The following is a 20,158-nucleotide window of genomic DNA, read 5'->3' on the forward strand; positions in this document are numbered from 1 at the left end:
AGGTTCGGCCGATCGCGGCTCCCAGTGGCCGTGGTTCGCTGCTCCAGGCCAATGGGAGCGGCACGGGCCGAGGGACGTACTGGCCGCCGCTTCCCGCAGCCCGCATTGGCCTGGAGAAGCAAACTGCGGCTGGGAGAGCTGCGATCGGCCGAACCTGTGGACGCGGCAGGGGCTTTCTCTGGACAAGCGGCGGAACAAGTTTGGGAACCACTGATCAAGTAACATTCAACAAACCTATTAAAAGGTTATTTGCATTGCAAATAGTACATTACAATACATTTTCATTAGGGACATTAAAATAGTATAAGAACCAGCACATTGGAAAATGCATGTTTATCTTTTATATCGCCTTAGGTCTGCCCTTTCCACATTGGCAGGACTATTACACAAGATAGGTTACCTAGAAAATTGGAATCTATTTTATTACAAAGGAAGGTTGGAAAGTTTTGTTGATTTATCCATTAGCTAACCATTAAACTCTGTTAGATACCGCATCGTTTGTGTCTGTTTGGTGACAAGGTGACTGTGTGATAAAGAAGGAGGCTACATGGTATAAAAGGACGAGAGAAACGTCATTGGATCAGTACAGAAGTAAATCATGGCCAAGCTGATCCTCCTCACCAGTAAGTCCATGCGTATTATTTTATATTGGTGCATATTTTTCACAAGAACTGTGCCGTTCTATTCTTGGTCACTTTAAGCTGCAACTGCAAAGAGACGTAGCACATAAGTAGGTCCTTACGGAGCACTCATTCTGTGCTGCATTGGAGCATGTGCTGAAGATCAGATTCACCGTACTAAATCAAGCCATTTGGTCCAGCTAGACCAGTGGTTTTCAACCTGTGGTCCATGGATCTCTGGGGGTTCGCAGACTGTGTCTAAGGGGTCCACAAAAGGTTGTCATTACCTTCTAACAGTGGTTTTCAATCTGTGGTCCACAGATTATGTCTAAGATTTCCAAAGGTGTCCGCACCTCCATTCGAAATTTTTTAGGGGTCCACAAATGAAAAAGGGTTGAAAACCACTCATCTAGACTAGTGCTTTGCCCACAGCAATGGACAATGCCTGTGCTTGGAAGAAGGTCAAAGAACTTCCCAATGATGCACCAACCAACTGCGCAATGCTGTGCATAGGGTGGAAAATTCCTTCCTGACCTCCTATGGCATCAGTTTAACAGCCTGAGATATGATATGTGATCATTCCTATCCTCAGGACTTATCGGTCAATTATCTGACCTTCTTTATAAATACAGCTACAGTATTTGACTCAATCTTCCATGAATGATGTATGCTAAATTCAATCCCTGAATATCTACAACTTCCATTGATATCACTTATTCATGGGCAGGATTTGACCACTTGTTTGCAAGGTACGTCCTTGGGAAGGTCTTATTCATGAGTGCAATATGGCATCTTATGACTAGAATTGATTGGAGGTATTTGAGCCCTAGGCTCGTGAACTGTTTGTGCATTTTGCATTTTATTCCGATAGTTTCTTTACTTTTGCTTTTCTTGACAGGTCTGGCACTTTTGCTGAATGCTCAGCTGGGTGAGTATTTTTCTTAAATGACTTTGTTCTTTCTTTGATATTTGCCATATCTTACTTGTATTCTGTCCCACCCATGAATTAAGCCCTATATAGCTATTTGCCATGTCTGAGGCGCATTTAAAATGGATCCAAACAAAACAGTGACATCCCATCTACATCCCACTCACATAGCCCCTCTACAGGAGATAGCAGTCGAACAGATATACATAGAGCATGGTGAACAAACAATTCTGTGAAGCTGGGAATGGGTGACAGGGGATGCATCACTTGATGATTACCTGCTCTGTTCATTCCTTCTGGGGCACCTGGCACTGGCCACTGTCATAAGACAGGATACTGGGCTAGATGGACCATGGGCCTGACCCAGTCTGGCCGTGCTTGTGTTTTTAGGATAGCTCATCCACAATGGCAAGTATAGGAAAACAGGAAAGCATAAGATAAACATAAACTCTCAGATATAACCCATCCCTTAGTTCCTTATGGACCTACATTGTATGAGGAGCAAGATGGGCTTTAAGGAGAGCCCAAAATTCAAATGCGTGGCGTTCATAATTTAATCAGTGCACTCAGAACAGTGCATTAAGCCACCACATTCAATCAGTGACCAAGCTCCATTTTCCTTCTCTGCCTGACAAAACTGATGAACTGTTCTGTTGTTTTAAAGGTAAAAGGTATAAAATCCACATAAAATTGACAGGCTCCAATTCTCCTGTCACTTACACTGGTTTTACTAATAGTGTAATGCGACTGACTTCAGTGGCATCACTCCTGATTTACACCCTTGTGAGTGAGTGGAGAATTGGGCCCATAGTTGATTTTGACTAGAGCTGGTTGAAATTTTGAAGTCTTGTTTTTGGGTTTTGGTTTTTTTTAAAATCACCCAAACAGCTGGTGACACTTTTTGAAATCGAAAATGTTGACTTTTCAAAATGATAAATGTTCAGATTTGAATAAAGGGGGAAAACAGGGTTTGTTTTTTTAATTCCCTCCTTTTCTATCAGCTCTCATATTAATAGAATAGACCGATGCCTAAGAATTCAAATAATACTGTTTGCCTGCCATAATTAGCAATGTTATCCAACCTTGCCATTAGTAGCTTGGTTGCTTCCATCATTAGTATCCTCAGTGGATCAAATCAGGATATCTGAATTATATCATCAAGACATTAACAGGACATTCATGGGCTCATTCATACCTTCTACATTTTATGAATTGTGGATCCACAGACACTGGTACCAGGCCTAAATGGGGGAGTTTGAAGAAGCTATGCAGCAGCCTTCCTTGTCTTCTATTCCTATGTTTCTACACTGTGCAAAAGTGCTGCATTTTTCCTGAGGGTTTATTTTGTCGGCATTGACTTTACTGAAACTACCTCAAAGCAGCAAGCACCATGTCCGGTAGTAAGTGTTTTCAGAGCTGGGTCTTAAAGGATTAGAATGCTCCTCATCATCATCTCTACTCTGAGGTCCCCTTGGTGTAGCCAGAAAGAGTCCTATCTGTGGCCATGCTTCATTTTCATGAACCGGCGTAGTTTATTATAACAAATATCCCTGTAACATCTCCCCCTCCTCTCGGCCAAAAACAGGTTCTGCCTATCTGCTGACATGCTACTTCACCAACTGGGCCCAGTACAGACCAGGCCTTGGGCGCTTCATGCCTGATAACATCGACCCATGCCTCTGTACTCATCTGATCTATGCCTTTGCGGGCATGAAGAACAATCAGATCACTACCATCGAATGGAACGACCTGACTCTCTACAAATCCTTCAATGGTTTGAAAAACCAGTGAGTAACCCAATGACAAGAGACTAAAGATAGATTTGTGCATTAACACCTGACTGTATATACTAGATCCTTAAAAACCTCTGCATTATTATGAACAAGGCACTGAGACTTCAGAGTGAAGCACACATGACTGCTAGCTTTATGGATCATGTCTGCATTGCAGGGGCATCTGCACAGTGCTGGCTGAGCTCCCGAAGTCCTGACCAGCCTGCACTGGGCTCAGCATGAAACCTAGAGACAGTGTCTTCTTTGGTTGCTCTAAAGTGCTAGGCATAGTCCCAAAACACCATAGTAACCACCCTTGAAGATTTGAGGTATTGTTGTAGAGGGAGATGGTACAGCAGCTCAAGAGAATCCATGTCTAGATCGTTATTTACCTTCAGTTACTATGATCCTATATCCAAAATAGATTTCTGGGAACTTAAAGCAATATACCCAAGTGTATATTCTATTTATGTATATTATATATAATATGTTCCCATTAAATACATATCTAAATCAAACTGAGCTAATTTCAACAATGAGTGATCAATTGGGAGACGGCCTAGCAATTTCTAAGGCTCACTTAGGGGTGAAATGTGACACGGTGGATAGGAATCAGATCTGGGGTCCTTTCCTGGCTCTGCCACTAAAGTGCTGTATGACCTAGGGCAAGTCACTTCCACTCTCTTTGCCTCAGTTCCCCCATCTGTAAAACAGGGATAATGAGATGCTTATCCCTCTGTAAAGTGTGTTGAGCTCTATGGCTATAAAAGAACCACTATAAAGAGCTAAGTATTTCTGAGTAAGGCAAGGCAACACAACAAATCTCAGAGCACACTAGTCTCTCTTCTATCTCAGGACAGCAGTTACAATACAGTGGGACATACCAAACCAGAATCCCTCCATTTGTTCTTTATTCATACCGCCCCCCCATCTCAATCTTTGTAGGAACGGACAGCTGAAGACCCTCTTGGCTATCGGAGGATGGAATTTTGGAACAGCTCCGTAAGTCCAACCCATCCCTTTCTCTCTGACTGCATCCTGGTATTTTGAACATTTGAGGGAGTGAGCGAGGCAACAACCTGACTCCCTTCCCCTTTTTCCTCCCTAGATTTGTTTCGATGGTTTCCACTCCCGAGACTCGCCAGACCTTCATCAGCTCCGTTATCACATTCCTGCGCCAGTATGAATTTGATGGCCTAGACTTTGACTGGGAATACCCTGGCTCCAGAGGCAGCCCAGCTCAGGATAAGAGCCTCTTCACCGTCCTTGTTCAGGTAAGGAGGAAACCAGCTCCTTGGTGCTGAAAGAAACCTCAGTAAAAAGAAGAAAAAAAGTCACATTGTTTGTACAATGCACTACAAATGCTCCAGAGATGCATGTAAAATGTAAATGCATATAGGATACCAAATACTGGTGATATTAGCAGAATTATTTATTCATTAATTAGGATTCAGCTCAGCAAATCTCCATGGGATTCTATAGCATAGACAAGAATGGCGGATCTGACCGTAAATCAGCTGTAGGTTTATGATCATATGGAAGAGCCCTTAGTACTTGTAATTTCACAGCTGATGAATATTAAAGACGGGGGTGAAAATTTCAAAAGTGTGTAAGTGACTTAGAAGCTAAAGCTCCATTTTCAAAAGTGACTTAAACACTTAGACCCAAATTTTCAAAAGTATGTAGGTGTGTAAAAATGCAGACAGGTACCTAGTGTGATTTTCAGAAACGCATGAGCACACTGGACACCTAACTCCTCTCAATTTAAATGGGAATTATGCACCTAACCCACTTAGGTGCTTTTGAAAATCTGACTAGTCAACTATCTGCATCTTTAGGTGCCTAAGTGCCTTTGAAAATCTGCCCTTAGGAGTCTCAACGTCATTGAAAAATCAATGGGAGTGGGGCTCTCAAGTGCCTAAGTCACTTTTGAAAGTGGCACTTAGGAGCCTAACTCACTTAGACGCTTTTGAAAATGTTACCCGTCTTCTTCACATTGCCAGACAGAATTAACAAAACATGGGTGGACAAAACCGAGCAGTCTAATGGCCCTACTCATTGCAGTAAGAATTCTCAAGGAGGGAATGGGGCCATTTCTAATTCACCAGGTACACATCGAGGGCGACAACTGTTCAGTGTTGCTACTCCTAACCAATTATGGGTTGTTGTTTTTTAATCTGCCTTAGGAAATGCTAGAAGCCTTCGAGCAGGAAGCCAAGCAGGTTAACAAACCCAGGCTCCTGGTCACCGCTGCTGTGGCTGCAGGGCTCTCTAACATTGAGTCAGGCTACCAGATTCCTCAGCTCGGCCAGTGAGTACCATGCTTTCAGATATACTCTTCATCCCTCACTTAAAGCACAGGCCACATTCGAGACAACGAATATATTTCACTGTGAAAACCAGCTTCATGTCCAAAAGCCTCAAGCCTGGCTGCCAAATTAGGCACCCAAATAAAGAAAGCCCTGATTTTCAAAGGTGCTGGGCACTCACTAAAACTTATGGGAGCTCTGGGGCTCAGCACCTCTGAAAACTCAGACCAATATGGATTTAGGTGCTTGACTTGAGCCACTGAAGCTTGAAAAATTTGGCATCTGTAGTGAACTTTTGGCACTTAAAGCAGAATCTATCCTTTATCTACAGAGAATCTTTAAAGAAGATACTAAAAATACAAGGGCTGTTTATATCACTGCTTCTGATTAGGCTTTGAAAAGCCACTGTTGATGAGGAAATGAACCATTCCGAGATGAAGACAATAGCGCAAGTAATTTTATCTCCTCAGGTATCTGGACTACTTTCACGTGATGACCTACGACTTCCATGGCTCCTGGGAGGGATACACTGGAGAGAACAGCCCCCTGTTTCAAGGCCCCACTGACACTGGCAGCAATATCTATCTCAATATTGTAAGTATATCTTGACCAAGATCCTTTAAGGCCTACAACGATAGGAAATTAAGAACAAAGAACTGATCCTTGAAAACTGCAGTGATGGAAGAATTTACCTGCCACTTGTGATCCAGAGTCTGTAACTCACTGACTGTTTTTATAGGACGATGCCATGAATTACTGGAAGAACAACGGTGCCCCAGCTGAGAAGCTTATTGTTGGATTCCCAACCTATGGACACACCTTCATCCTGAGCAATCCATCCAACACTGCTGTCGGCGCTCCAACCTCAGGACCGGGGCCTGCTGGACCTTACACAAAACAGTCTGGGTTCTGGGCTTACTATGAGGTTTGTGTGCTATGTAGTTGCAGTGCACAAGTGAACAAAAATATCTGCTTGTTAAAACAACCTCAGGCCATCACAATGCATATAAATCAGAGTATAAATACTTCTATCGGAATAATTGTAACTGAGTATACAGAAAAGCAATTGTGACATCTAATATTAATGAATAGTTAATCAACCCCCATCATGGATTAACTGTTTTTCCTCTTTCTGCTTAGTTAGTGCTAGAATTAGGCCCAAACCAAAACTCAGGAACCATACACCCCAGACCTCTGGAAGCAGAGTATGAAACACGAATTTAAATTTCATAGCTTAGCTCCTCAGTGACTGACAATAAAAAGCTGACATCTGTCTACTATGTGCTAGAGAACAGGCACCCGAGTATAGGAGCCCACAAGGCCACCCATAAAGTATGAGATGAAAACAAGTGAATCTGCTTTGTACAAGAGTTGTTGCTTCAAAACTGCTGTTCCGTTTTCTGTCCATTGGCTATGTGATTGCAGCAGTGATGGAAGATTTTGTTTCTGTTTCACCCCCCTGTTTTTAGATCTGCACCTTCCTGAAGAATGGAGCCACTCAAGTGTGGGATACCCCTCAAAATGTCCCCTACGCATACCAAAGCACTGAGTGGGTGGGATACGACAACATCAAGAGCTTCAACATCAAGGTACGATGGGACCCTCTGACCTGTCAAAACCAGTGGGATCCCATTCTGCATCACTGTAGTTCCTTGAGTCTCTTTTTTGTGGGGTTTGGACTGATCTTGGCTACTTTCCTGGCCCTTAACAGGCACAGTGGTTAATGAAGAACAACTTTGGCGGTGCTATGGTATGGACAATTGACCTGGATGACTTCACTGGCACGTTCTGCAACCAGGGCAAATTCCCCTTGATCAGCACCCTGAAGAACGCTCTTGGACTGCAGAGCACAAGTGAGTGACTCCAGCAGGACAGGCTCCCAGAATTAGCACCCTTTCCTCAGATGTAGATGAGAATTTGAATACGCCCACTGGTGTATATAATGCTGAGCTACACCCTCTCAAAAGAAGCAATTTTATATCCCTGCCTACAATTCACCTTCCATTAAATTCTCCTTTTGTGACTCCCCACCCCACCTTCCAGTCAAAGCACGGCTCTTTAGAGAGACCAGATTTGCTGGGATTCAAACGAACTGGTTTACTAAGGGGACTCCCGGCTGTTGCTAACCTAGCTTGAGCTAGTTTACAGATGCCCCTGCCATCTGGCAGAGCCCTTTAAAGATCTGTGTTCTGGAAAAAATTAACAGCTGCTCTAGTGGATCCCCTTGGAGCTCAATCTCCTTTTACTTGAAGCTTGATTATTTTACATTTCTGGGCCCTGATTGCCCAGTAATTCCACTGCGTGCAACAGGTTTACAACAGAGGTGAGTCTGAACCTCTGAATCCATCAAGGAGGTACCCACTGATCACCCGATCCAAAACCTGCTTACGCCAATGAAAAGATTCCCATGGCTGTCAGTGGGAATTGGATCAGATCCTTCTTCTTCCAGTGTCTGATGCAGTCATCATGAGGCTCAGCCAGCGCACGGGGGGGCCTGTCCCTCTCAAAGCCAGCCCACTGTGCATGGTATTGCCTGCTTCTAAGCACTGCATCTAATAACCACGGTCAGATACTAGAGTGATTGGGCATGTTATAAAATAATGGATCGTTATAGACCGATCTGTACATCATTTTCTGCTTCAGGCTGCACCGCTCCTGCTCAGCCCATTTCTCCAATCACAGCGGCTCCCAGTAGCGGAGGAAGTGGAAGTGGAAGCTCTGGTAGTGGCCGTGGGTTCTGTGCTGGCAAAGCCAATGGCCTCTACCCTGTTGCCAACAACAGGAATGCTTTCTGGCACTGTCTGAATGGCATCACTTATGAGCAGCATTGCCAAACTGGCCTGGTCTTTGATACGAGCTGCAGCTGCTGCAATTGGGCATAAACCAGGATCTCCAAGCAGATGAATTTGATCCAAATTCCCTATTGCTTTATGCATATCACTGAAACCCAAAATTCTGAAATAAAAGCGTGTAGCAAAAGCCCTCGTGTGTTTGTCTGTTTTGCTGGACAGTGACTTCAGCGTCACTTTTTATTGTTTTAGATTTATTTTTAGATAATGTGTCATTTTTAATTTGCCCCTGGGGACAGAAATTGTATTCTTTGTATTAAAGCATCACCAACTGAGATCGGGGCCCTATTTTGGTAGGCACTGTACATGCACACAATAAGAGACAGTCCCTGCCCCCAAAGAGTTTACAGTTGACACACAAGCACACAAGACAAGGTAAAGGAAGGTTTATTATCCCCATTTTGGGGAGCTTAGAGAGACAGAGTGACATGCCCAAGGTCACACAGGGGGGTCTTTAGCAAAGTCAGGAATGAGCTCCTAAATACCAAACCAAAGACTTAATCACAAACCAACCAATATTGTTCTCAAGGAAAAATGCATGTGTCCCAAAGTGTGAAATGTGCCATTTAAAACTGTTTTTATCACACCGTCAGCTAGACCTTTGCTGAGCAGAATGAAACACATCAGTAAAAACACCAGAAGCTGCGAGAGTCTTGTCTAGCACTCCTATAGTTGCTCCCAGCAATGGAGCAGCACCCAAATTAACAACAGAGGGAAATTTCTGGCCAATAAGTCGAGTGAAGAAATCCTCCCAAAAGGAGCCAAATCCAGCATTCTGCCCACTCATGCCAACTGTACATTTTGACAGCCATGACAGCAGCTCCTACTGCCTCAAACTTAGGTGAGATAAGAAATAAAATGCTGGCAGAGTTAACCCAGATTAAGACTGATTTGGGAAGGGGAAAATATGAGAAAATTTGAAAGAACTGAGATTTAGTTTGGTGCTTTGGAAAAAAAAAAAGACATGCTGGAGGTGTTGCTATTCTATTCTACTCTGCTTTTATCATTATTTTTGTATTGTGATACACCTAGGGCCCCTGGGCATAGACTGGGACCCCATTGTGCTAGGTGCTGTACAAACACAGAACCAAAAGACGACTCTTGCCCCCCCGCCACCCGAGAGAGGACAATCTAATAAAACAAGAGACAGCAGCTTGAGACAAAGCCAGGTGGGGGAAACAATGAGACAATATTGGTCGGAATGAGAGGCAGTGGTCTTAGCATGCCAGCTGCCTATCTACGGCCAGTTATAAGACATCTATCTAGAAAGCATCTAAAACAGCGTGTGTGCCAGGGGGTGAGGCTGTAGGATAGGGATGCTTTTAAACATAGGTGCTGCACCCCCTGGCCTGAAGTGATTTCCATCATACACAGGGTTTACAGTTTGGTTCAATGGCTCTCAGCACCCCCCTCCCCCCCCCCCACTTTACACATTGTTCCAGCACCCCTGCTTTTAAACAAGGCGGCATGCTGATAGGATCTGGCCCCCTGTGGTATTTCTCATCTGAATTTTCTGTGGCTTGGATGCATATTATTCAGACCCTTTACTGAGAGTCCCTTTTGGCTAGAAGAAAAGGAGGGCTTGTGGCACCTTAGAGACGAACCAATTTATTTGAGCATCAGCTTTCCTGAGCTACAGCTCACTGCATGCGATGCACGGGTCCTCCTTTTCTTTTTGCGGACACAGACTAACCGGGCTGCTCCCCCGACACCTTTTCGCTGGGTAACCTCAGCCTAACCCTGCAGGCTGGGGCCAGGGGATACGAATGGGTCAGGTCGGAGCAGCCTCCCCTCACCTCCAGCCTCACTGCGAGCAGGAGACCAGCGCAGCGAGCCGGTCCGCGGAAGGACCGCCACAAAACAGCCTTGCCTGGGCTCAGACCCTGCACCCGGGGTGCCCCGCCGGGGCTGCTGTTGTCTTTTGGCTCCGCCGGCAAATCGCTGCTCTCTGCGGCGGGCAGGGCGCAGCGGCCAGTGGGCCCCCCCCGGGGCAGCAGCCCGGCGCTGGGCGCCCGCGGGCAGGAGCGCGGAGCAGCCCGGGGGTCGCGGGGGCGGCCCCAGCCGGTGGGGGAGCCCGGGAGTCCCCGCCCCCCCCCCGTGGCCATGGCAACGGGCCGTACACACGGGCCGGCGGCATGATCTGGGAGTGGGAGCTGACCGGTGAGTGGAGCCACGCCCAGCCCGGGCACCTCCCGGGGTGGGGGGCTCCCCCATCCGCCTCCGGCCCGGGCACCTCCCGGGGGGGGGGGGGGCTGCCCTACCCCCGCCAGCCTCCGGCCCGGGCACCTCGGGGGGGAGGAAGGGGCTTCCCCGCCCGCACCGAGCCCAGGCACCTGCGGGGGGGGCTCCCTCGCCCACCTCCGGCCAGGCCCCCCCCACCCCGGGGGCTCCCCAGGCGATGCTGAGCAGAGCCACCGCCTGTGGCTAAATCACACCCCACGCGGGGGGGGGGCAGGTCGCCACGTGCTTGTTGTAACTCCATCCTGCTTCTTTCTTGCATCTGTAGCGGTGCAGAAGCGAAACTCGTTTGGATCATGTCAAGCCAGGAAAATGTTCCCCTTTCACCATGCCCCAGACAGACTGGGGAACCAGCTGGTCCCCATCCTTGGGGACCCCTGTCGTGGGCCCGGGAGTTACCACACTGAAGAGGTGAGTCTTCTGCAGTAGAGCTCCCATCCCAGGGTAGCAGGATGAAGAGCCAGCTTGTGTCGCCAACCAAGATTGAGTCTCACCTGGCCTGGGGTATTTAATGTATTCAATGAGACAGTCCCGGCCTTGGAAAACTGTCTATAGAGACAAGGGGAATTTTTTTCAAGAGCACATAAACGACGTAGACTCCTAAGTCCCATTTTGAATTGTACCCAATAGAAACAAAAGAAGGCATTATTATCCCTCATTTTCCAGCTGAGGCAGAGAGAGAATTAAGTGACTTCCCCTGAATCACACACAGAGGCTGTGACACAGCCAGGAATTGAATCCACATCTGATTCCCTGCCTCCTGCTTTAATCACAAGACCATCCCACCCGTGACAGTGACAATTGAAAAAAGGCCTTTTCTTGAGATAAGAGACTTTAACAACAGGTTGGTCTCTAGCTGCTCAAATGCATTAAACCGTAAACTGACGGGAATGACATGGTAACTGGCTCTAAACATGCTTCTGCTTTTTACATACAGAGGAGTAGCATGATATATGCCTTGACTCATAAACCAGAGAGCCTCAAAGGTTATGTACTGGGAGCAAGAACATCCCTACGTTTCCCACCAGACTGCAAGGTAAGGAAAGCACACTCTACTGTGCGTCAAGGCTGCTGCGCGTTCCTGTGGGTGGTTAAAAAAAATGAATGCACTGTAATTCCATCACAAGTGCTTGTGATATGTATGCCCAATTTCCATTCACTTTGCTGGCTACTGCAGATATTTGATGACAGAATTAAGCAGGTAGGGCCAGATTTTCCAAAGCATCCCTCCATCCATTTAAGCACCTAAATAAGTGGCCCAATTTTCAGAATCACTGAACATGCCAGGTGCACATTGGGTGCTGAGCTCTTTGGCAGTTCTGATCCCTGGTTCACACAAACCTAAAATGAGTCTTACTCTGAATTTTTTGGGGGGAAAAATACTTTTTCATTTACTAGTCACAGCTCTATAAAAATAAGATAGTTCTACAAGGATTGCTAGTTTAGAAATTTATTCACTCTGGGTGAAATTCACCCTTGTGCTGAAGGCTAGCTCAATGCACCACTTAAATTCCACCTAAGAAACAGAAATTAAGCGATGGATGGATCTTATGCTGATCCTCTGCCCAGTGCTGAATTTCTCCCTCAGTTGCATATAAATATATTTCATTATAGATTACTCTGATATGCTGAAGCGTGGGGAAAGTATTCAACTATCCCCTCTACGGCTGATAAAGTAACCAAATACAAGGAATCCTTCTGTCACCTTCATTGCATGAATTTCTTAACCTGCTGAAGTAGCTCTTTGTTCTTACCTTCCTCAGCCAAGAGGATGTTTATCAGAAATAGATGCTGTTTATGAATTATAGATGGTGTCTAGATACAATGATGATGGGCACTTCAGAAATAGATTGAATCAGTTAAAGAGACAAACACAGACCAAACTCTGGAGGTTTCCACAGAAATACCCTACATACCTGCAGATCCCTTCATTGCTCCCAGAAGATAATAATTTTAGGAGTGATAGGGCACATACTGATATAAGATTAGTAGGAAAGTTTCATAGACGCCTCCAAGAAAACTGCCCAGCTTTAAGGTTTGTGCTTTTCGGCCAAAGCACCTCTAGCAAACCAAAAACAGAACAGAATTACAGACTTCCTAAAATATAGGGGTCCTGTCCTGTCCTGATTCTTATTTACACTCCAACCACTTTACACTGCTTTGGCAGCGTGCGTACATTTACATTTGCAAGCACTTTAAGGCCCCTTGACATGGTCAGAGCAGCTAGACTGTAAATGAGCATCAGGCCCTCAGTGCTAACTTCTTTTCTTTTCTTTTTTAATCTGCTGCCTGATAAATAGACTGTCACCCCTGGTCCTGGAACACACCAATCAGCATGGGTCAAAGACCGGAAGTTCCAGCCTGCCTACGCCCCATTTTCTGTCAAGTCATCACGATTTCCACAGAAGGCTCTGGATAGAGAGTTTTTCCCTGGGTACCATAAATCTGTTTCTCACTCCTTTAGTAGCAAGGTAAAAGCCAGCCTAGTCATTAAGGGATAGGATTGCAAAGGCACAAATGGGAGGTAGGCAACTGCGTACCCTAACTGCCCTGTGTTGTGTACCTTGAAAATCTCACCTGGAGTGTATAAAGACACCCTACACCCCGAGGTTCCAATGTTGCCAAGACAGGGTAAATTTCAGCCAGATTTATCGGTAGAAGCAAATGGCTCCAAAAAAAGCACAAATCGATCTTCAGATGGGAATCTACCACACATGCCACATTTATTGTGATCACTTAAGATGTCACTAACACAAGTGGAGGATGAGGCCCAAAATCCTGCTTTCATAAAATAGAATGTAAATTTCAATTTAACCACAGCACAAAACCAGGAAATCTTTTGGCACAATTCAGCGAAACGGAATCTCCGCTCAAGATAAGCTCAGGGCTCCAATAGAAAGGGCGCTAAACATGTTAGCGTTAAAGCCCATTGATTGAGCATGACAGAGGAAATTGCACAGCATCAGTGCTGCCCTACATTGGGCTCCAGTTAGTGTCTTAAGCTCTTCATTTTCATGAGCATTAAAAAACTGCCCCATATTCACCAACAGATTGGAAAAAAATAGCAAGGTTATGGTGATCTCCAAAAAATACTTCTGGAAACAGAAACACTATGCAACAGAAAAAGATTAAAGTTAAAGCTACTATTGCATAGATGTATTTTAGTGGACAAAGTCAGCTTTTGTGGTTTGTAGTCACAATCTGTAGAGTAACAGTCTGATTTCTGTTGCTTTGATTATTTAGATCATAGTAAGACAAGAAATATTCACAGCAAAAAAGAGAGACTATGTTGTCTGTTTTACAGATCTCCTTTTCACATGGCATGTTTAGAAGCATGCCTTTAGAAATCAGCATCCATGAACCTCTCTCCACTATGAATTTGTTGCAGGGATCTCGTTTTTTTTTTTCAATCTTTTGACATGTTTGCAGCGTACCCTGAGTCTGAAGGACTGGATCAAATACAGAGAGGAGAGATGTAACCAGGGACTGCCCCAATAGCAGTGCCTAATCGATTTCATAAATGATCTGGAAAAAGGGGGAAACAGTGAGGTGGCAAAATTTGCAGATGATACAAAACTACTCAAGATAGTTAAGTCCCGGGCAGACTGCAAAGAGCTACAAAGGGATCTCTCAAAACTGGGTGACTGGGCACCAAAGTGGCAGATGAAATTCAATGTTGATAAATGCAAAGTCATGCACATTGGAAAACATAATCCTAACTATACATATAACATGATGGGGTCTACATTAGCTGTTACCACTCAAGAAAGAGATCTTGGAGTCATTGTGGAGAGTTCTCTGAAAACATCCACTCCATGTGCAGTGGCAGTCAAAACAGTGAACAGAATGTTGGGAATCATTAAGAAAGGGATACAGAAAATATCCTACTGCCTCCATATAAATCCATGGTATGCCCGCATCTTGAATATTGTGTGCAGATGTGGTCGCCCCATCTCAAAAAAGATATATTGGAATTGGAAAAGGTTCCGAAAAAGGCAACAAAAATCATTAGGGGTATGGAATGGCTTCCGTATGAGGAGAGATTAATAAGACTGGGACTTTTCAGCTTGGAAAAGAGATGACTAAGGGGGGATATGATAGGGGTCTATAATATCATGATTGGTGTGGAGAAAGTAAATAAGGAAGTGTTATTGACTCCTCATAACAGAAGAACTAGGGGTCATCAAATTAATAGGCAGAAGGTTTAAAAAAACAAAAGGGAGTATTTTTTCCACACAACACACAGTCAACCTGCGGAACTCGTTGCCAGAGGATGTTGTGAAGGCCGAGACTATAACAAGGTTCAAAAAAGAACTAGATAAATTAATGGAGGATAGATCCATCAATGACTATTAGCCAGGATGGGCAGGGATGGTGCCCCTAGCCTCTGTTTGCCAGAAGCTGGGAGTGGACGACAGGGGATGGATCACTTGATGATTACCTGCTCTGTTCATTCCCTCTAAAGCACCTGGCATTGGCCACTGTCAGAAGACAGGATACTGAGCTAGATGAATCTTTGGTCTGACCTAGTATGGCCGTTTTTATGTGATGACTACTCAAGATTTAGAATCCCAGTGTGATGAACCAAAGACCATATCATGCACATCTCCTCGTGGATCAACGTGGCACTTGTAAATCAGCAGAGTATAAACTCCTTGTCTAAATCAGTTGCAGAAATTAGATCTATTTTGTGTTCATCTTCCTTTAGACCTGGAACTTATGAAGCAGACAAGCTGCCACACAAGAAAATCACCTGGCCAATGAAGTTTGGGTCTCCAGATTGGTCTTTAGTACCAGTGCTAGAGAGGAGGACTCTAAGAACAGAGGTATGGAATTTATGTAAAGGTATCCACATAGTTATTCTTTACTTTTGAGATAGGACTTGGTTGATCAAGGCATCCGACAAAGGAAACCATACAGTTACCCAGAGGGACTAATGTCATTCTCCCCATGCAGCATGCTGTACATAGAGAAAGAGAGGAAAATTACTAGAAATCCAAGGGGCTTAGAAGCAATGGGAAGGAAACATGACTGTTAATGAAGTTATGGTTGGGCATGCAGGGACTAATTTATGAAGAATGGGTCTGGAGAGAGGGCTGAAACAGTAAACTGTAAGTTATCTAGGACAGGACAGTTCCGGTCTAAGGATATAAAGAACCTAATGAAATATGCTAGGGCAATGTCTCATGTTTCCCTCTAATGCAAATCCACATAGAGGCTAATACTGCTAACAGCTAATGAGAGTTAGTCCTGTAACTCAAGCGATAGAGATTCAGAGTTCAAACTGCACTCCCGACTCACACTGGAGCTTCTTAAACTTGCCTATTTCTTTCAGCGCTGTTTTACAATGTGCTCTACTTTTAAAAGCTGTAACATCCATCCATATTTATTTCTGTTTTAGCTGATTACAGATAAAGAATTCAGGAAACATCGGAATCGATTGGCCTACTTGAGCTTATACTACAGCTGAATAGTTCTACCCATCAGAGCGTCTCTTTTCCTTTCCAATTAAGCTTCCCAATTCTGTTTTTAGCTGCACCAAGAATCGGGGTGTAAAACTAGTTCTCCTATGCTACTCGGACTCCAAAATCAGGCTGCTTCATAAAGAACTGACCAGTGTTTACATTAGGGCTTGGTGTCATTGGTGTCATTTCACTTTTTAAAAAAAAAAAAAAACACGTCAGGTTTAGAACACGCTCCAGCGTCAAAGTGTATGTGGGCAGTGTGTGTGGGGGCGGAGTTTAATAAAAGTATGACTTTTGGTGCTAGTGGGTTTGATTCTCTACTGCGCTGGGTCTTGCACTGTGATTGACAGTAGTGCAAGGTGGGTTTAAAAGGCTAGCAAATCGGAATGTGCAGGAATAAGCAAAGTAGTGGAGGATTAGGCCCAGTGGCTAAACTTGGCATGGCAGTAACAGTGTTGGTGCTGCATTTCCAGCCAGCAGCCGGTGGTTATCTTCACCTCATAAGCCTGAGGATCCTCGTCACGTAGATTGAAATCCATAGGAGTTAGCCTCCTAAATGCCGTTTAGGTTCTGGCCCATACCATTTGTTGCTCTTTCACAGAGATTGTGATGGACGACAGATGCTGCCAGAAGGTCATCAGCTGTGGATCTAGAAAGTCTGCTTAGTGTTAATAAAAAATAGAAGGGGTTGGGGTTTTTTTTATTCTAGCAACGTCCTGCTTATTGGAGGACCCTAGAAAAGCAAGCTGCCCCAGGGCATATCTACAATACAAGCTGGAATTCATGACCTGGAGGTGTTTGGGGGAGGGGGGGAAGAGTGAAGAAGGGGTTGAAGATGCACATGCTTATCCATTTCCTGTGTTCTTTCTTCCCACTCCCTTGCATGCTTGCAAGTCTCTCAAAGAATAGATGGATTTTGAAACTAGTAACTCCACCACTGGAATGATCCTCCAACGCGGATACCCCCTTCTAGCCATAAGCCCTCCTGCCCCTTCCCCAAATGCAATTAATAAAATCTAGCGAAAAAAATAGAAACAAAAACCCAGTCCCGAGCTGAGCTTTTACCCCAAACAGGGAAAAGTGCCAGAAATTCCATAAAGTCCATTGGAGACTTTGTTATTGATCCTAATTTTACAGGGAAGGTGCTCAGATGCTACAGTGAGGGACAGCAGCATAAAACCCGACGATGGATAGATAATTTCCATGCCAAGCCTGTATTACCTTCTGAAACCATTATAATACAAGAGTAATCCCTTGTCACGCTAAAGCTGGCAGGTTATAGCTCTGAACGCAGAGGCTTTAGCGGCAGTTGCTGATATTTCTTAAGCAACGTGTTATCAGTCCTCATAGTAACTGTGCTTCCTCTTATTACACACCCTCAGAAATGCGTAGTTTTTCTTGACGGCATAATTTATCTAAATTCATGCTAGGCTATCAGGGGCAAGGAGGTAATGTTTGTGCATAGTGTGGGAAGTCCCATTATGCCAGTCACTATATCGTTTTCATACATTTATTCAGAAGCCACGGACCTCAGTGCATTTTCGTTTGTGCAACAGCTGCAGTACAATATTCATGGGATTGCTACTCTTCAGTACGAATTCACCTGGAAATTTTGTGCACAGGTCACATTACTGAGAGCCTTCACTGTCATAGGGGAATAACTCAGCTAGTGAACGTACCAAGTCAGCTACATAAAATCTTTCAGGCATTCTCTCAATGGAGAAAGTTTTCCAGAGAGTTAGATGTATTTATTTCAATGTGTTAGATTTCTTTGGGACTTGTGGAATTAAAATTACACACTCTTTTAGCTTTAATCTTTCCTCAGAACCCTAGGGATTGATGACATTATTATTATTTAATATTTACCTCACTCAAAGGCCCCTTGCCAGGCAGAGCCCCATTATTTTAGGCACATAAACACTGGCATCTCACCTGGACCAAGATGGTGAAGCGATGCTTGTCCTCGGGGGGGGGGAGCCCCTAGAACGTGTTCAAAGTCCAGGTCGATCCCATCGAACCCATACTGATGGAGGTACCCAATGACGGAGTTGATGAAAGTTTTGCTGACAGTGGCTGTGGCCACCATGGTAGTGAACCTGGGAAGAACGGATTTCTTAGTTAGACTGGAAAACCATCCTCACTTTGACTCCCAACCCTACTATTCATCAGCAGCAACTCCTCTGTCTATTTTCCTGGTCACCCCTTTTGTAAATGCAGCTCCCTGCCTTCCCAGGCCAAGTCAGCCTCCCTTTCATTGTCTCTGCCATCATTTTCATCTGTCATCAGAGTTGCACATGGTTCACAAGTGTCTCTTTCACCACTGTCATCACCTTTAACGTTCCCTTTGTGCAGAGGGTCAGCCTGAGCCCATTTAGGCCCCCCAAAAGAGGGCTTATTTGGTGCTGGCGCTCTGGACAGGGGTAAATTTCATCTTTGGAACATGTTAAGTGCCACATGAAGACTCTTTTATTCATCACTATCCTAATCTTCATCCCCCCAGACTCTCCTCATCACCATAGCCATCCTCCTCTTCCTCCATCACCTATCATTCTCGCTATCATTATCCCCATCAACGCCACCCGCTCCGGCTCTGCTCTTGACCAGGGGACCATCAACAGCCATCACCAGCGTGTCACCAGAATGTTCATTTCCATCCCTAGCCATCACACACAACTTAGGGAAACTCACGTCTGGGTCCCAATGTTCCATCCTCCAATGGCTAGCACGGTGACCATTTTCTTGTTGCTGTGGGAGAGAGTAGGAAAAACAATGAAATATATTTAGAGAGAGCAAGGCATCTGTTTGTTTTTTTAAAAATCAAGCTTTTCCTTCTAGAAAGGCAGATCCTCAGCTGGTGTAAATCAGCGTCACTCCATTACAGCCAATGGAACGACGTCAGTTCACACCAGCTGAGGAGCTGGCCCAGAGATGTAGGAACTATGAGTTACTGACCACTGAACCATGGGCCGAGGACATTATTGTTCCATTCGTACGGAGCGATCTCATTGTTGCTCTTGGTGGCAAAGGCATAAGTTACATAGGTACAGAAGCATAGGTCCACATTTGCTGGTTTATATGTGGCAGTTCTATAAATCAGAGTAATAAAATAAATAATAATAAATTGACCACCGATAGAAACATCACATAAGATGTAACAGACAAATATCATCAAAAAACAACCTGACACATTGCCCCCACGTAGTCAGAAAGGTGGTCTCGAGCCATCATTTTCCTCCCACTCCACTTCTTCTGCTAAAGTAGGTATCAACTGGTGATTTGGTCCCTCCCCTTTTGCCTACCAGTGGAGAGGGATATACAGCTGGCCCATGAGTTGCAGAACTTGTATGGGATGTATGGGCCCCAAAGCAACGGTACCCCTATTGGCCTCTTGCTTTGCTTGTGCTGAACATGTGTAACTGAACAAGTTATATAAGAAAAAGAGTTGAAGGTTTTGTATAGAGGGGTGATCAATACAGTATCACCATAATGCACAAGATACTAAGAACTAATGCAAGTTAAACAAGGTAAACAATTACGTTGAAATTAAATATGGCCCAATCTCTACAGCCACTGGACTCTCCCTTATCTGCTCTATCAACCACTCCTCCTTGGCACAGACACCGTGCCAGCACTGTGAAAATGCTGTTATCTGAAAGGCCCAGGGTGCCTCTTGTGTGTTTGAACTTGCTTTAGAAAAAGATTGAAGAATTCACTGGAGAAGAGCTAGCCAGCCATTAGGAGTCAAGGTAGTGTGCTAAAAAGCGGCTCAGATTTTCTTCCAAGCTAAGAACACTACAGAGCCCCGAAGAAGTATCTACAGAAACAAGGCTGGAATTTGCATTGTATCAGTAATGTTCATGAACCCAATGTATTCTTCTCCCCATAGGCTATTATTCCTGACTGACAGGGCACAGCACCAACCGTCCAGCAGCATTGTTCTCACCTATCGCTCATCCCAGCTTATCTCCCCACACTAG

General features: G+C 44.8%; 3 protein-coding genes across 3 annotated transcripts; 2 read left to right on the plus strand and 1 right to left on the minus strand.

Moving 5' to 3' along the window:
* Window positions 1-598: 598 nt before the first annotated feature.
* LOC102939664 (acidic mammalian chitinase) lies at window positions 599-8,511 on the plus strand. The gene is made up of 11 exons (XM_007065133.2): window positions 599-623; window positions 1,519-1,548; window positions 3,134-3,335; window positions 4,266-4,322; window positions 4,429-4,594; window positions 5,507-5,631; window positions 6,100-6,223; window positions 6,369-6,554; window positions 7,099-7,218; window positions 7,341-7,482; window positions 8,273-8,511. Exons 1-11 carry the CDS (start codon window positions 599-601, stop codon window positions 8,509-8,511), a joined length of 1,416 nt encoding a protein of 471 aa, XP_007065195.1.
* A 2,072-nt stretch (window positions 8,512-10,583) lies between these two features.
* On the plus strand, window positions 10,584-16,554 carry PIFO (primary cilia formation). Its single transcript, XM_037885053.1, has 6 exons — window positions 10,584-10,638; window positions 10,985-11,127; window positions 11,654-11,752; window positions 13,017-13,150; window positions 15,425-15,542; window positions 16,118-16,554. Exons 1-6 carry the CDS (start codon window positions 10,614-10,616, stop codon window positions 16,184-16,186), a joined length of 588 nt encoding a protein of 195 aa, XP_037740981.1. The 5' UTR covers window positions 10,584-10,613; the 3' UTR covers window positions 16,187-16,554.
* Window positions 16,555-17,826: 1,272 nt separating this feature from the next.
* LOC122463493 (acidic mammalian chitinase-like) lies at window positions 17,827-19,221 on the minus strand. The gene is made up of 3 exons (XM_043533758.1): window positions 19,134-19,221; window positions 18,870-18,926; window positions 17,827-18,277 (listed from the first exon to the last, which is right to left on the minus strand). Exons 1-3 carry the CDS (start codon window positions 19,142-19,144, stop codon window positions 18,082-18,084), a joined length of 264 nt encoding a protein of 87 aa, XP_043389693.1. The 5' UTR covers window positions 19,145-19,221; the 3' UTR covers window positions 17,827-18,081.
* Between the last annotated feature and the right edge of the window lie 937 nt (window positions 19,222-20,158).

The sequence above is a fragment of the Chelonia mydas genome, chromosome 21 (genome assembly GCF_015237465.2).
Source record: "Chelonia mydas isolate rCheMyd1 chromosome 21, rCheMyd1.pri.v2, whole genome shotgun sequence".
NCBI lineage: Eukaryota > Metazoa > Chordata > Testudines > Cheloniidae > Chelonia > Chelonia mydas.

Excerpts from the sequence above, each read along its gene's own strand:
- LOC102939664 (XM_007065133.2), top strand. The coding sequence starts at position 599 with ATGGCCAAGCTGATCCTCCTCACCA. Across the intron at positions 5,632-6,099 it reads CAGATTCCTCAGCTCGGCCA|GTATCTGGACTACTTTCACG; the intron begins GTGAGTACCATG and ends TTATCTCCTCAG. Across the intron at positions 6,224-6,368 it reads GCAATATCTATCTCAATATT|GACGATGCCATGAATTACTG; the intron begins GTAAGTATATCT and ends CTGTTTTTATAG.
- PIFO (XM_037885053.1), top strand. The coding sequence starts at position 10,614 with ATGATCTGGGAGTGGGAGCTGACCG. Across the intron at positions 11,753-13,016 it reads GTTTCCCACCAGACTGCAAG|ACTGTCACCCCTGGTCCTGG; the intron begins GTAAGGAAAGCA and ends CCTGATAAATAG. Across the intron at positions 15,543-16,117 it reads GGAGGACTCTAAGAACAGAG|CTGATTACAGATAAAGAATT; the intron begins GTATGGAATTTA and ends TTTCTGTTTTAG.
- LOC122463493 (XM_043533758.1), bottom strand. Across the intron at positions 18,278-18,869 it reads TGGAACATTGGGACCCAGAC|GTTCACTACCATGGTGGCCA; the intron begins GTGAGTTTCCCT and ends CGTTCTTCCCAG.